We start from the raw sequence: 16,687 nt of genomic DNA, 5'->3' as shown, positions 1-16,687 counted from the left end.
AGTCTTCTGCACATAATTTAGTGCAAGATGCAGCCAAGGATTAATCTCCTGCAGAGATTAAAGATGATCTCGTGACTATCGCGCATGACTTCTCAGGTGGGGAGAGGGAAGTCTGCATTGAAAGTAGGAATTCTCATCCTGTTAAAAATAAAAACCCAACACACACAAAAAGGTTTTCTATGGTAGCAAATGGTCAAGAAAATAACACAAGAACAAAGGTTCATCATTGGAAGAAATTGCATGAGGGCTATAAATGCTAGGCCATGTCGCTATAGTGGCTCAGAACACAAGTGAGCAACCTCACAGGTACTATATTTAAAACTAAAGAATATGTAGAGATTACTGAGGACATACAGGGAAAAATAATTGTAAGTACACACAAATTCATACAAGAACCAATTATTCTCACCTACTTTCAGCATCTTACCTGTAGTTCTACAAATATAAAGTAAAGCAAGAACTATGTTCCACAACTTCTAGCTTCCCTTGTTTCACCCTGCACTGAAACACAGTAAGTATTCCATCTTTGAAAACGAATTATATCTGTCAGAAATTCTGAGCAACTAACATGAAAAGAGGAGAGACTTGACTCTACTGGTGGGTTACTTTGATAATCAGCAAAGGAGATACCGAAAGTACTTATATAGGGCCAGCTCACAGCTTTTATGCAGCTTATGCAAAACTGAGCTTTATTTAAGTTAAATAAATTTGAACAGCAACCTTCAGTTTTGTGTTTGCAGCACAAAGCTCAAGGCAACTTAAGGAGTTCTATATTAAGACTCGAGTTCGGATCAGAGCACGCCTTTGAAGTATACCCTCCTGGATCAGCCTCTCGTACTATGCTTGATTCACGGAGTGGTTTCAAAGCACACAAACTGGATTCCCTTTAGGTGAACCAGAAGATAGGATCCGGAAGCTGCCTACTGCCCTGCAGCTGCTAATGGGCATTTGGTCCAGAGCAGACTGGAGCTATACGGAATCAGCACCCCTAAAAGATGTATAGTACACCTTGCTTTACATACCTGTTCCTACTGGATGACATTACTTGCCAATAAGGACATAGCCTGAGAAGAGTCCCTTTTCTTAGTACAGGTAATCCAAGGCTTTTTTACCTCATCTGTGGTAACCTATGCTCTTGGGTTCCACAAAGACATTCTAGGCCTGTGGGCCAAGAGGAGTACAGTCAGTCTACAGGGCTGTCCCCACGACTGAGCCAGCTGCCAACCTCAGCCAGCATTTCCTGCATGAACTCCTACCCACAGCACCAGGAGGGCACAAGCAGGGGCAAAAGTCTGAGCTGCAGCTCTCCACAGCTTCTTCCACTGCACCCAGGGAGCAGACGTCGTTAGCCTCTCGGGGTGGAGGACTCTTGCCCTGCTGAAGTAGTGCCAGGTATCAAGCAGACATTTTAAGATCACAGGGGTGCTTTCTGCCATTTAAGGTTACAATGGCAACTGCATATTTTACTTTCTTTTTAAGGAAGACCTGTATCTGTGGCACAAGAATAAAGTTTTGCTTAGTGTTAGCCATGCCAACTTTCTCCTTCCCACTGCAACAGAAGTGATGGGTCCCTAACTTCATTATACGAGATGGATTGTCTCACTCTTTCTGTGGTGCCCCAGGTGGAACAGAAAAATCTCATTAAGAATCTGAACAATGAAAATTTTTAAAACAAAACCGAAAATGAAGTGTATTAATGCAGTTAACATTGCAGCTGTGTGGCACTATGAAGTGAACTGACAGCTCTAGAAATCGTGACTAGCTAACAATAAATAATACTGTCCTTGCAGCCAGACAGGATTGATTATTTTGTTATTAATTTCTGCAGTTCTGTGAAGCACTGCCAGTTAAAAAAAAAAAAAAAAGGGGGGGGAGCAGGCTACTTCTTGAATAGCATAGTTGCAGAGCTAACACACCAGAAGATAATTAGCTTTAAAAAAAATAAATTACATTAAAAAAAAAGGAAAAAGTCACTTCAAGAAAACGATAACCACTAACTCCAGTAAGGACAGATATTAGCAGATGATAACTGAGCATTTTTTCTTTTTTATGAGTTACTGGATAGCAGGAAAAGCACCTAGAACTTCTTAAAATGGCACTAAAGCAATTTCTTTACAAGTTTCTCAGTCTTTGAGAGAAAGGCTGCACTTTAGGCATCTCTGCATGAAAGGATTAAGCATTATCAACAAGCCAAATTCCTAATTAACCCCTTGCTCCCCCCAACCCCCATTTTATAAAGGTATAACAGAATTTTTAAAGCTATGAACAAAAATTGCAACAGTGCACAGCTCTTCTCTTAAAGCCAGGCATTTCCTGCAAATCAGTAGACTTTGTAACAGTGTTCTTTTAACAAACAACTTGACTATACCACACTTTTTAAAAAAATATCTAAATATCTAGAGGTTAAAAACCATACCTAGGTACATTTTAGTGGTTAGCTCAAAAAAATCTGGATCCCTGTATCAATGATACAGATGCTGCTCAAAAGTGAAACAGAACGGAAAGTTCCAAAAGAAAAACAGTCTGTAAATGCAGGTGATCAAAGGGACTTTGCAACTAGGCCAATAAGCAATGCTGCTGTTAGAAATTTCATAGCTAACAACTAATATTCCAAAAGGCATTAGAAGTCCATCACTTTGATCTATATTCCAGTACGTGCCATCACAACAGGCAGGAAACACCTATCAAGAGAGGTAACAATAAACTTAAGTGTAGCCAAAGCAGATGCCTGTGACTATAAATTAGAAATGTATTTATCAGCATATAACTAATATTAAATTTCCTTGAAAGTGATATGAGAAATGTGATCACCAAAGGGGCAAACAGAGATGGATATAGTTGCATGTAGGAAAAATCCACAAAACAAAAGTTGCCAGACAAAAGGACACGACAAGGACAGCAGACTGTATGCAGGATGTACTCCTAAATACATAGGAAGGGTGACTGGCAAAGTATAAAACAAAACAAACAGTACTGGGAGTAGAGGAGACCACCCCTTGTGGGGGCCGGAGAGTGGTGAGAACACAAAAGTATCAGACATTTGATAATAGTAGAAGAAAGACCCGTCCACACTGGTTCTTAATTCACTCAAAAAGCTCTCAAGCCTGATCACCTTCACTTCCAAGAACCACCAAGGGCCATAGCTACCACTGTTAACTGTACAGCATCAGCTCCATGGTACTGTATACCCACAGCTAATTTAAAATAGTGTTAAAGACTATGTACACAGTAATGATTAATAACATGAATGAGTTAACCTTTAGCAAGATGTGTGCTGCTAATGAATGAAATTAACAGTTTAAACCTCAAAACTAGCCTGATCTGTCAGCCTTCTAAACACTCCTATCACAGCAATCTCCAGTTCCCTGGTATCTCTCTGGCTATAAACACACAACCCAGTGCATATATTGAGTCCCAACAAAAGTGCTTTCTGTCTGCACATGTATCTGTCCATCTGAAAGTCCTGTTGGTTCAGGAGCCAAGCAATTCAATTAACTTAGTGCTGTGCCCATGATACAGTGCCCACAAAGTTGCAGGGCAGCGAAAAAGAGGCTATACGATGTTTCCCATAACATTATGTTCTGTAAAACTATCATTTCAAGTCTGGCACAACACTGAGGTAGGGACAGTATGGGACTAATGCAGCTTCCAGGCAGGAAAGCAGCTAGCTTTGACTGAAGGCACAAGTCTGGGTCTATTTGCACTGTAAAACAGAGGAGCTTGAACCCAAGGAGAGAACATCCATATGCAAAAAAGAAATTATTTCAAACCACAATGACATTAGAGATGTTTGCAAGCATATCAATGCATCTAAATAAACCAGCTGTCTGATCCCTAATTAGTGACAAATGCTCCCATTGAAGATATTGCTCAGTAGTTCCAAATGCAAGAACTTGCGCTTTAAAAATATAATCCCTTTCTAGAATTATGCACTGTATAGCAAGTTTAATAAGTGTTAGCTCTTCCTTTTTTTCCTTCCTAAAAGCAGGAAAAGTGTCAAACACTGTATTAAGTTAGAATAATCATATACTAACCACATCTTGTTCTCACAAGTCTACAGACAATTTTTATTCCAAACAACTATCATAAATCAACATTAAGATTAATAATGTGGCTTAAATCCAGTAAGATTTGCACAGTACAAACTTGACATTTGGTTTTTTAGCCATGAGCTGTTGTTCACTCATTTATGCAGAATGGAATTTTAACACTGATCCTTACACACTTCCTTGCAGAAATATCTCTGCAGGATGAAGTCACCTTCCCACTGAGGATGGCGTTTGGTCTATTCAAGAGAAACTCAACGTCCTCTTTCACTAGATACTGAAGACTCAAAGCTCTCCACTGCTTTTGTTCTCAATTAACTCAGCATAACTCATCTTCAGCTCAAGATCTTTAATACTGCTTTTAGCACGGAAATCTGTATGAAGTATCTACAAGAAACTACAGAAGTACAGTAGAGCAAAAGGTTGAAATATAATTACACACTTTTTCCACATCTACAGACTTTACGTTGTATACAGCCATCATATCTACTTTTTAATAACAAGAAGCAGAGACTATCATAATCTCAAACGTAGGATTCTTCTGTTCTCTTTTTTCCTGGAAGAGAGGAAGATAAAAACAAGTGTGCACTCACTGTTACGTTTCACATGTAAGGGAGACGTGGACACATGTTCTGGGATGTCTTTGTGCTGCCATCAAACATTTTAGCCAACTACACAAGCAAAGAATTTGGTTCCATACCCAAAAAGGTCACTCAGACATGAAAAGAAATAATGTTCACCTCAACCACCTCATGAAAATTATACCCCTTTTCCATTCCAAACAATTGTTTTCTCATTGTGAGGGGAAAGGCAAGACACAGGAGACAATCTATGCTAAAACAAACATTACAGGAAGAGTTGCAGTCAGACTAAAAATTACTTAGAGAAATAAAAAAAACCCCTCCTATATGAAGAAAAGTGTCATTGGACAATACATAAACAAGTCTGGACTAATGCCTAATTCTTTATCATAGCTTTGGAAGCAAAGCATTGGCAAGAAACTAAAGGAAAACTCTACAGATACTAAATGCCCAAACTATAGACTCTTACACATGCTTAGGAAAAACACGTAAGTTTGTTTATTAATGCTACTTCATTTTACTAGTTCATCATTTATCCTTGCAAAATGCAGCTTCATTATGACATATGGATTTCTCATGTGAAATTCCAACACAGACTTGATTCAAAGCAGAATACACTCAGCCCTTGAAGTTCTGCTCATATGCAGCTCTTCAAGTCAAATCATGTAAAACCTTCAGCCTTTTGATGACTTGCACCTGTCTTACAATATTTTTGAAGAATCCCTGGCTAGTCAGAAATTGGTCTTCCCACTGTCTAATAATCTATTCTGTAATGTATTTTCACATCAAGTTTGCCAAAAGCACACAAACAGAAAGGATGGCATAAAAAAAAAAATCTAATTCAATCAATGAGCAGACAACTGTTTAATACAGCCAAATAAAATGTACTCATCCGAATCAGTCAGATCATGTTTTCTCCAAACTAGTAAACAGCTGCAGACACAGTCTGCTTCCCATCAAATGTTCCATGTAAAACAAACTATACCTTGTATCTCTGATGGTTCACTAGTAATTTTTCAAAACCATGACTTTCAAAACATATGACAACTATATTTTATTGAAGAAAGGAATAGGCTTAGACTGCCCAAGCCACAAATTGAACACCAATCCAGAAACTCTATTGCAGGTGCCAAAAGTCTGCTGAATGTCAGTATTTGCTGGCATTTTTATTATTATGAATACAAGTGCGGGCCAGCTTCTTCAAAGAAGAAACACACTTCAAGCGTGACAGAAATGCAAAAGCTCACAATGCCTTTTTAGAAACACAGGAGCACAGAAAATAACTCCTTTAACACTGTTTGGAAAAGGTGTCCCAAAGGAGTAGTTGTAAACGTGTTTAAAAGATGGTGAACCTTAAAAATAAATGCACATCTTACATTCTGGTCTGTGGTATTAACAGTGCTAAAATAACTAGCAACATTGAAAATCTAGTAAAATTTTGACTGCCACAAACATGAAAACTACCCTTAGTGAGACAGCTGAAGTACAAAACTTCTACGCACCGTAATTTTTTGTGACTTATTTTCAATTCATTCACAAGAAAAAAATCCTTGCATGTGCAAGAAGACACAGAGGAAGCCAGCCAGACCAAGACACATTTTCAAATCTCTGAACAGCAGTAAACTATTATGAGCTTAAATCAGGTATTCACTATTTTTGCTTGACTATGTACATAAATACCTAGCCCTTTAAAAATTTGACTCCTGAACATAGTTCACAGAGCTGATTTTGCACTAATGTGACAGTTATAAACAAAAATTAAGTGCATACTTTCTCTGACTCAGAGTAACAACAAACAGGACAATAAATTGGGAATAAACAAACAGGAAACAATGACCCAGACTACAGTCTTTCACACAGAGGACAATGGAGACTGATCTGGTAAAAAAATGGGACACCAATGCCTAAAATTCTTATCCTACCCTATCCTAAAACTCTTATCCATGGTTGCAGCCTGAGCTCCCTGTGGCACACAACTCCAAAAGAGCCCCTCTGCTGTTATTGTGATGCCCTGTAGAAGGACAGTAAAGAAAATTGGAATCAATGTCACTTTTACAAGCATTAATTGTAGTTATGATGTCCACATGGCTATCCCCTGAATAAAACACAGAAAACACTAAAGAGCTCTATTAAATTCCTCTTCTGCATCTGGCTACCCATGGTAAGAATTGCAAAGAGCTGCCTCATTTCATCCATTTCAGAGTTCTTGAAATTTACTGGATAGAGTTCTAACAGCAGCACATGCTCCTTCTAGAATCCCAAACATGCATCACTCAAAAGAGAAAATAATGTGGCCATAAATTACCAAACGTTTACTTGCATTACCCTTTGAAAGCGAAGTTGACCACGTTAAGCTTTGAGGACAATGACAAACCATCTTTGTAATTCCTGGAGACTGCTGTCACAGTATTCTTAGGCAATGAATGAATTCTTGAATATATCACAAATCCAAGTTAAAGAAAATTTTTGGTGGTATCCTCAGTAAAATGACTTACTGCACTGTGACAGACCAGATAAGGTAAATGGTTAGAGCTCTAATTTCCAGCATTTGGCCCCTATGTGCAACTGATTCATTAGAATTGGACGACTTGGTGAAACTCTGAGGTTAACTGAACAAAGAACTCTGCTGCATTTATTTATTTATTTATTATATATAATTCATATATTAAGGAATGTATGTTACACTTGATGCATGACTTCAGGAAAGAGTAACTGCAAGTAACTACCAAACAGCTGTATGGCCTGTTTTCCAGTATGTGTGGAAAGACAGACAGTCCATAATGTAATGTCTTGAATTTCAGCACTAACATAATAGAAGATTTCCTGCTGTTTTTACGTCAGCTTGTGGTACAGGTGCAAAGGACTTAAGTTACTGGCAAGCGTAAGGAAAATTAATCTAGAAACCAGAAGAGCAGATTCTCGCATTCCATAAACAGTTTATAAAATTAATTGCAATAGCATACACATCAACTCCGGATGTGTAACCAGCTATGCTATCATTGACCAAGACAATAAGAATACCTGGAAAAAGACAAATACTTCCCCCCTCCAAAGGTAATTGATATAGACAGATCACATAACCAATAACTGGGAATTGGTCCACCCAAGTTATTTCTGGAAATATATGGGTCTCACCACATCGGTCTTTCTTTCAAGAAACTTCATCTGAAGTGAACATAATTTACCTTTTAGCTACTACTGCAAAAGCTGTAATGTATAGTAGACGAATCACTAACATCTCTTAAAGCTATGAACACACATACAGGCTGTATTTTAGCCCTATACCTCAGGTGTTACAACTTCCTGAAGAAATGCCAATCAGCTCATTAAAAGAAAGATAAGATAGTAGAATAACTTATTTCAGTAAAAACTCTCTCAAGCCAAAAGGTAAAAATAAAGCCAGGCTTCATACATCTCCTTTCAACAGAGCCACAGTCCAAATAGCTGAGGTAACTGTTGCAAACTAAGCAACTTCTCCCAGGGTGTCAAAAAACCAAAGTTGCATACCGTAGCAAACTATCTGAAAAGGTCTCAAAAATCTTTCTGGGTGCCACAAAACACATGCTAGTATAGAGGGGCATAATGGATTTGCATACAGACCACAACCGTTATTTGAGAAAGTTTTGTTTAGAATTATGACAGAGAAATATATATTTTTTTTTTTCCTTTCAGAAAAGGACATCTTCCCCTTCCAATTCTAAGGCTGCAGGATTAAATTGCAACAGAAGTTGTCAGAGAATCTACATAAGTATACTGTATCAAGCAACGCAAAGCAAATTAAAATAGCTACACACATGCTTTTTCAAAAACAGTCAAGAGACAACAGAAAGTCTGGGCTGCTTCTCATGTGACACCAAGATACACACGTTCAAAGAACAGTGTGAGAACTGAATGAAAAAGGAAAGAAAAGAGCTTTAACTATTTCTGGAACTTTGCACAATAGGAACCTGATGCAAAACTGTGTGAAGGGCTGTAATATATATCACACATGAAAAGCCCTTTGCACCTAAATACCTCTCTATCTTAAGGAAAAAAGGAAGCCATATTTGCCTAACATTCCTCAAACTATAGACCTCTGCAACACATACTGTCATAAAGCTTAAATTTACAAAAAGCTAACACACAGGCACAGAGCATTTTGCATTTAGATTTATCTCTGCCAGACAACATTGTTAGCATCCTATGTAGGGGTTGCAAGTCTCGGAAGGCTACAGATCCAGTATTACTCCCTTTATACAAATCTAATTTGGGATGAGTCACAGAAGTCTATCTGCATGGTACCTTATGAAACACAGCCCACCTGAGGTGCCTAATGTTAACTGGGAAGACACATAAGAATTTGTCAATTATTTTACCGAGTAATTATCATCTCTACACTTGCATGAATATCAAGAGAGGTGAAATCTAATGCTTTCTATAAACTTTCCAGAAACTAGAACGAAGAGACTTTTGATTTCTCTAAATGTGCTTTATATTGATATATTTGCAGTTCTGGAAATAACCAGTTAGCCTACAATGCCTTGCTACCCCAAATTGAAATAATGTTTCTCTTCTTCCACTCTTTACATTTTCTGTGTTACATATTCTTTAGGACAAGAGACTACTTCTTTGCTCCAAAGGTAATAGTGATAGACTTGAAAATTACAGTTAACACTTTTAGCAACAAGTCTGATGAGGATTTTGTTTGTTTGTTTGCTTCATTAAAGATAGAGATCAACTATTCTATACATCCTAGTATGAAAGCAAATATTTTTGACATCCAGCCTCTGGACTTGGTTTTGACCAAAGCCTTGCCAAAATTACTATCTTAACCCAAATTCAAATCGCTTATAGTACCCTGGCATATATATCTGACACCCTGTACACTTTCTGGTTAATAAATTAATAGATTTCTGCATATGAAAAAACCACACCAAATTCTGTCCTTTCTAATGAAAGTTGTATTTCATCATCTGGCAGGCATACATTCTTCAAATTCTTAGGAAGATACTTATCCTGTCATAGGTCTGATTTTAGTTTTAAAAAGAAAACCCCAAACTACTATTACAAGACAGACAGGATTTTATGAGTTACAAAGTATTTCAGTTGTAAGCAAGTTCCACATAAGTCTTCTAGCTTTTAGAATTGTATGGAAATAAGTACTCCTCTTTCAGGCACATGTTTTATCTGATAAACAATGTCTTTAAGTTAAACTTTAACAGAGTAAAATTTATATAAACCAGTGAAAGTTAAAAAAAGGTCTGGGACTTTGCCACAAATGATATGTGAAATTATGGTGAGTGGATTTGAGTTTAGGTTGACACCTCACCTGACTGGCTTTCTCTCTCGCAGCAAATCTTCCAGACTCTTTTCACAGTGTTCAGCTGCCACAACCAGTCTCTCTAATTGAGAAGAAAAAAAAATAAATTATAAGAGGACTAGAATCCAAATGAGACAGTGGGATTACAGACTTCTCAATCTACTATTTGGCAGATGTAAAGTATTCTGACATACACTGTAGGGAAAATTACACATAATTAAATGCTAAAGGTGTACAACTTCTGGATATCACCACCATTTTCATTTATGAGATAGAGCAGATTATCTTTTCTGATTCCTCATGCAAAGCTCCATCAATCCATCCATCCAGTAACCTCCTAATAAATATTGAACGCCTCAGCCAATGTCAATCAGATTTGGCTTAAGAATAGACATCTCAAAGAAGATAAGCATCTACAAATTTGCAGGTTATCTGTAGCTGGGTTAATGAGAGAGAGACTCCAAGTAACACCAGCTTTGAGAAAAGGGACTCGGGAATGGGCGCAAGAGTTGCAATCCTGATGGGCCAACTAGCTGTAGTACCTCTTGCCCAACAAATAGCTATAGGACTTGCAGGTGTCCCACATGTTCCAAAGACTGATGGCCTGGCTCCGAATACAAAGGAAAAGACAAAACAATTGTTGTACTGAAGACAGCAATTATAAAGTAGGAGAAGACAAAGGTATAAGATACTACATGGGGGTGCAAGATGACTCCTAAATAAGCTACACTTTGCTACTTCCTACTAGTAGAACAGCTAGTAGTGAATATTCAGATTCAAAATCAAATCAAACTAAACTGTTTCAAACATATTTATATAAGACGACTGTTACAGTAAGATAAAGATGGAAAACACTTTGAGGAACACAAGTCATCACATTAAAGCTGGCATGCTTGTTACTCAACTCTTTGTTTCTCTTTGAAATCGAAGGACCACTTAAGCTTCCTTTGGAAGAAAAAAAATATCTGGGATTGCCTTCTACAATGCTACAGTGCAACTGGTTCCTTCGACTGATGTGGATCATGCCTGGAGGTGAACATGCTCCATGTTTACCACAAGTCAGGTCTTAATGAGCACCACATCTAGGAGCTCTGAAGTACAGCTTATCATCGTCTTTTTAGTCATAAACCCTCTTCTGAGGTCAGAAGAGTGAAATTTAGCAAAGAAAATAGGAGTCATCCAAGAAATGCCTTGCCTGGTGCATCAAGCTAAATCTGTCTTCTAACAGTCACTGAACATACAGCCTCCCCAGTCCTCCTCACAGTGCGTTGAACAGCTTCGCTGAGGTTTCTCAGGTGCTGTACACGTGAGCTACAGGCCTTACCCCTCCCCTGCTTGCTCTGTCATTACACACGTGATGTCCAACTGCTTACTGAGGGGGCTTCTGTCTCTCCCATCAAATAATTTCAGTGTGAATGTTTTTCTATTACTTTTATATTCCCTCTTTGAGGGTCTTTTGGGGGAATGCATACATCTTATTAATTTTTTTTTTTTTGCATTGTTTTCCTAGTCTGCTTTCATGTTTTTCTGTAAGGGTAGAAACTGACATTTGCAAGAAAAATAACATTAAATCACAATGTATAGGACTGACACGTGAAAAATTCTGTCAGTATCAGAATGAAAAAATTTCCCACCAAGTTTGCCATATTATTTGAAGGTGATTAACAGCTATTCTAACCACTACAAACAGAGCAGTCTCCTGACTTCATGGTTAGATGTTTTATTTGCTATCCTTCAAGTTACTTCAATTATGAGAAGATATCTTCTGTTTCATATTTATACACATTCATAAACCTTCATGTCATTGACTCTTCATTGTCAAAAAGGCCATGTTTTCTTATTTAACCATATATTTTATTTACTAAATGTTATGTTAGCTAATGTTTCTTAACCTTTCATTCCAAACAGTATCCTAAAATAATCCCAGTTTCTCTTTCAAGAGGTACTAGTGAAAACAAGATGAAAAGGAATAAACTTTCTAGATCTCCTGACCATAGAAAATGAAAAATTTAGAAATTTGAGAGCAAATGAAAACACAAAAAGAACCCGCTGCCCCATTGAATACTTCAGTGTTCGGAGTTGGCAATATCCTTATTTTCTAAAAATCTGAAACATCCTATCATACTGCATTTCTAAAGGGGAAAATATTACTTGGCTCTACTTTATGAGACCCCATAGCTAACCTAACAAATACATACAGTGCACTTTTATATTGGAACATTGTTGATTTCAAAGTTAAAGGTGGCAACCACTTAAATTGTCACAGGTGTTTCAGCCTTTTTGTGGAAATTAAGTGCTGTACTCCTGCCGAGTTTGCAACAGAATAAGATCATCTGGAGCAGAAAAAACCACAACTGAAGCCACAAATGATATGTGAAAGTACAGTGAGTGTATTTGAGTTTAGCTTGACACCTCACCTGACTGGCTTTCTCTCTCGTAGCAAATCTTCCAGACTCTTTTCACAGCCTTGAGCTAACAAGTGTGATAACAGTTACTAAAAAAAAATATCCATACTAGAATAAAGTACTTGTTAATGGGAGAGGTCTTAAAGAGCCAGAATAAAAAAATAAGGGAAGCTTACGTGATGACTGAGACAAGAACAGCTGCAAATTAAGTACAAGAAACCTAATCATTACATGAAAATGTTCACAAGATTAGAATACGGGTTTAGGAGCTCAGCATCAAAAATACATGTATTTCAATGTCCCACACAATGACACGGCACAGCAACTGAATACAAAAATTTTACAGTGAGGTATAAAGAGAAGAAAGTTCTCAGCTTTTATCAGTTAGCATAACATATAACAAGAGGACAGACAACTAACCTCTGCCTTGACTCTGTAGAGAAGAAAAAAAAGCACCAGTACCACCAGTCAGAGCAAAGGCATAAAGTCATTTTGAGACAGAAAACCAGCCACTTTCTGGTGCTATAAAGGCAATATTCTGATCAGTCACCTTTAGATACATTGTCACAAAAATATAACTGTAACCATACATAAAGTTTCCTTATTAAACAGATACTCACCATGTTTACCTCTGGTAATGTCAACATACTGGCAAAGCCTGGGATGGGTGATTGTTTTAAGGATTTGAAATCTCCCCAAAATTTTTATGGAGTTAGGTGTCAGAGGAAGGCCGTTACTTCCACAGACATCATGTGGCAGAGCTGAGGCGAAGAAGGTGGAAGCACCCATCTCAGTGTCTTTTAAAGGAAACATCTTTTTCACACAATCTTAGACCTTTTGGAGCAATTTGTGTTCCTTAAAAAGACAACACAGAGTAAAAATTTATCTGGAAAAGATACAGATTCTTATGACTCAGCTTACTAGTTGCTTACTAAACAATGCAATTAAAATGTTTTTCTCTCTCTTATGGGGGAATAGGACATTTTTTGCATAATGAACACAATAATAATAATACAGTGCTGCTGCATCATGAACTCATCCATTTTTTAAAAATGAAAATATACTGATAAACACAGATTTAAGAATAAAATAAAAATATTTTTAGGAGCATATAAATGCTTTAATACAAGCAGTCTTCAGATGACTACTGCAATATAGTAGGTTATTTATTAAAAAAACCAGAACAGTAAAGGCACCAAACAGAAAAAAACCCTCTTGTAAAACACCACCTTGTCTAAGCAGGCCACAAATCCAGATTAGCACAGCTTTAGTGATAATCCTATCTATATACTATATCCTATATAATTTCTAATATTTAAAGCTATGAAGTAACAACAGTCTTCTGTCCTACCACCATTTCTTTCCCTACCCATAGGTAAACTGCTAGCTTACACATTGACTCAAAACAAATTAAGAAAGTAATCTACATTAAATGTTTCTGTGAGACAGTCAAGCAAAATAAATTAGCTTGCAGTTTAGCTCCAGGAGCACTTAGTTACATGACCATTTTCCTCTCCAACAGGAACAAGCTCTCTCCTCTGAGCTATGCATTTCAATTCAGTGTGAACTAAACGTTTTCTCTGCACTTCTCCATAGCCAACCATTATGCCAGTCAAGAACATGAAAATCTAAACCATGCACAAGTAGTAGACACTTGCAGTCAGCTAGGCCTCAGGTAAAACTGCCTGACCTCTTTTTACTAGGAAACTAAGAACTTCATCTGAGGCAAGAAATACCAAATTCCAAAAACTGAATAAAGCCTCTGTTCAGCTTGTTTCTGGATTGCCCAGACAGTGACTCAAGACACTACAAGCTGTCATTAGGCAGTATTACCCCTCTGCACACGTTAACTTCCATAGCACATACATACTTGTGTGTAAGGATACATATACAAACAGAGATAAGAAGGTCAAGCTTATACACTCTTAAGTGAGCTCTGGTCTAGAAGTTGTGATGGTGAAGTAGATGGCAGTTCCACGTAACATGGGACAAGAGGCCATAGAACAAAAAAAACCAACTTCATTAACAAACCTATGCAGAATACCATCCAGCTCACTTCAACTGTAGAGACATTACAGCACAGAGTTGGGAAGCATCTGTGTATACAATCAACAGAAATAGTTGTCCTGGCTTCAGCTGGGATAGAGTTAACTGTCCTCCTAGTAGCTGGTACAGTGCTGTGTTTTGAGTTCAGTATGCAAGAATGTTGATAACACGCTGATGTTTTCAGTTGTTGCTCAGTAGTGTTTAGTCTAAAGTCAAGGATTTTTCAGCTTCTCATCCCCAGCCAGCGAGAGAGCTGGAGGGGCACAGGACACAGCCAGGGCAGCTGACCCAAACTGGCCAACTGGGTATTCCATACCATGGGACATCACATCTAGTATAGGAACTGGGGGGAGTGGAGGTGGGGGATCGCCGCTCGGGGACTAGCTGGGTGTCAGTCGGCGGGTGGTGAGCAGTTGCCCTGCGCATCATTTGTACATTCCAATCCTTTTATTACTACTGTTGTCATTTTATTAGCGTCATCATTATTAGTTTCTTCTTTTCTGTTCTATTAAACCATTCTTATCTCAACCCACAAGTTTTACTTCTTTTTCCCCGATTTTCTCCCCCATCCTGCTGGATGGGGGGGCAGTGAGTGAGCAGCTGCATGGTGCTTAGTTGCTGGCTGGGGTTAAACCACGACAATAGTCCACTGATGCTGAAAGCACATCCAACTCGTCAGCTACGGAACAGTAATTATAAGCTCTAAAGAGTAGAAACAGATATGCAGTTGCTCCAGGAAAAGAGGAGGAAGAACCCTCAGGATTTGAAGTCCGTAAGAGAAATAATATGAAAAGCTTAAAGTATAAAACCAACATAATTCTTTCTAACTATATGTAATAATTTTTTATCATCTTACGGGCTTCATGAACCAAAACCCAAGTAGAACAAGATTATGCAGAGCACTAACAAAACTAAGTGCTACTTTTTTATTATTCTTTCAGCCAACATTGACCTGCTGCTTTCAGGAAAACCTACTCTCTCATGAGAAAGTCACACAGGAGAAACAGAGCATTTAATACTTTAACGTCTCAAAATTATTTTCTAAGGGAACAACTTTGTTCCCAGCACAAAATTCCCAGTAAAAACCTACTAATTTTCTTTTGTGACTCTTAATTGAGAGAGTGACCCCACAACAAGTTGCACAGAGATCCTTATATACCAAACATATTTACTAAATCTATACAAATGGAAATCATAGAACATACCTTCTATTTTAACTAATACAGTTCAATTTAAGATACAAAGCAAATGTAAGACTGCTCTCAGTTGTGGGTTTTTTTTCCCCTGAAGAAACAACAGACATGAGATATGTACATTTAAATTCTAATATACAACATCATATTAAATATGGATGCATAGCATTAAGAAATCAAACTTTAAAAAGGAAGAAAATAAATCTGAAACAGCATTGAGCGTTAGAGTATTTATAGTAGTATATTTGTATTAAAAGTCTCATTTGTAAAGATACAATGCTTTCATACCTCATGAATATTTAATATTTTGTGGAAATGATCTATTTTCGGATGCCAACAATGCAATTTACAGTTAGAATATTCCATTGGAAAAACATAAATTGGACTGAATGCAAGCAAATGGACTTATTGGCATGCAGCAAGTTCCAACTGGAAAGCTTTAACTGTGTATTTATAAAAAGACCCACATTCCTGTAAAAACATCATGTTTGCCAAATGAACTACCCGGCCTCAGAAAGAAATTATATATTAACCATGAAGAAAAAAAAAATATCTTGATTTAGAGAATGAATTATAATCTTGCTTGGCACAACAGTCCTCTATAATTGCTCTAAAACAAAAAAAAAAAAGTTAATACGATCAGTATTGAGGGGAGGGAGACTAAAATTATGCCAAACAGTGAGATGCATTATGTCTCTAAAAAGTTGTTGTGTACAATATATTTACTCAGGTAAGAAATGTTTTCATTTTTACTGTAGAAAAACTATCTGCTAGATAATACTTCTCCAATACATGGTATCTGCATGCAGCTGACATTTAGAAAGGAATTTTAATAAAAGTAATTGTTAAATATCATCAACTCAATAACCATTTTAAGAGATTACACTTTTCTTGTACTCCAGATCAGTTGGCCTACAAGGATGAATCAGACTACCTGCAATGCTTTCAGCTAGACAACTGCAGATTTCTCTCTCACTTCCTTTGGTTAGGAAGCACACAGACAAAAAGGCAGACAAGAGATAAGCAAACAATCCTTCCTGTCAGCCACCTAAAGGACTGAGGTGTCCTTATCATATTATAGAGTTAATTCTGTGGAATCCACTAAAGCAATGAAAAA

At 37.4% G+C, this 16,687-nt stretch overlaps 1 protein-coding gene across 1 annotated transcript in view; it reads right to left on the bottom strand.

The window, feature by feature from the left end:
• The window catches only part of TBCK (TBC1 domain containing kinase), a 147,996-nt gene that overhangs the window by 128,632 nt on the left and 2,677 nt on the right, over positions 1-16,687 (bottom strand). Inside the window, exons 3-4 of the mRNA XM_049815463.1 lie at positions 12,952-13,186; positions 9,936-10,008 (exon numbers count right to left, since the gene is read on the bottom strand). Coding sequence (XP_049671420.1) covers positions 9,936-10,008; positions 12,952-13,144 — 266 coding nt within the window. The 5' untranslated portion in view covers positions 13,145-13,186. The remainder of the gene's footprint in view (positions 1-9,935; positions 10,009-12,951; positions 13,187-16,687) is intronic.

This window comes from Accipiter gentilis, chromosome 12 (genome assembly GCF_929443795.1).
Source record: "Accipiter gentilis chromosome 12, bAccGen1.1, whole genome shotgun sequence".
NCBI lineage: Eukaryota > Metazoa > Chordata > Aves > Accipitriformes > Accipitridae > Astur > Astur gentilis.
The sequence above is the reverse complement of the archived record's forward strand: the minus strand, read 5'-3'. Positions and strand labels throughout refer to the sequence as shown.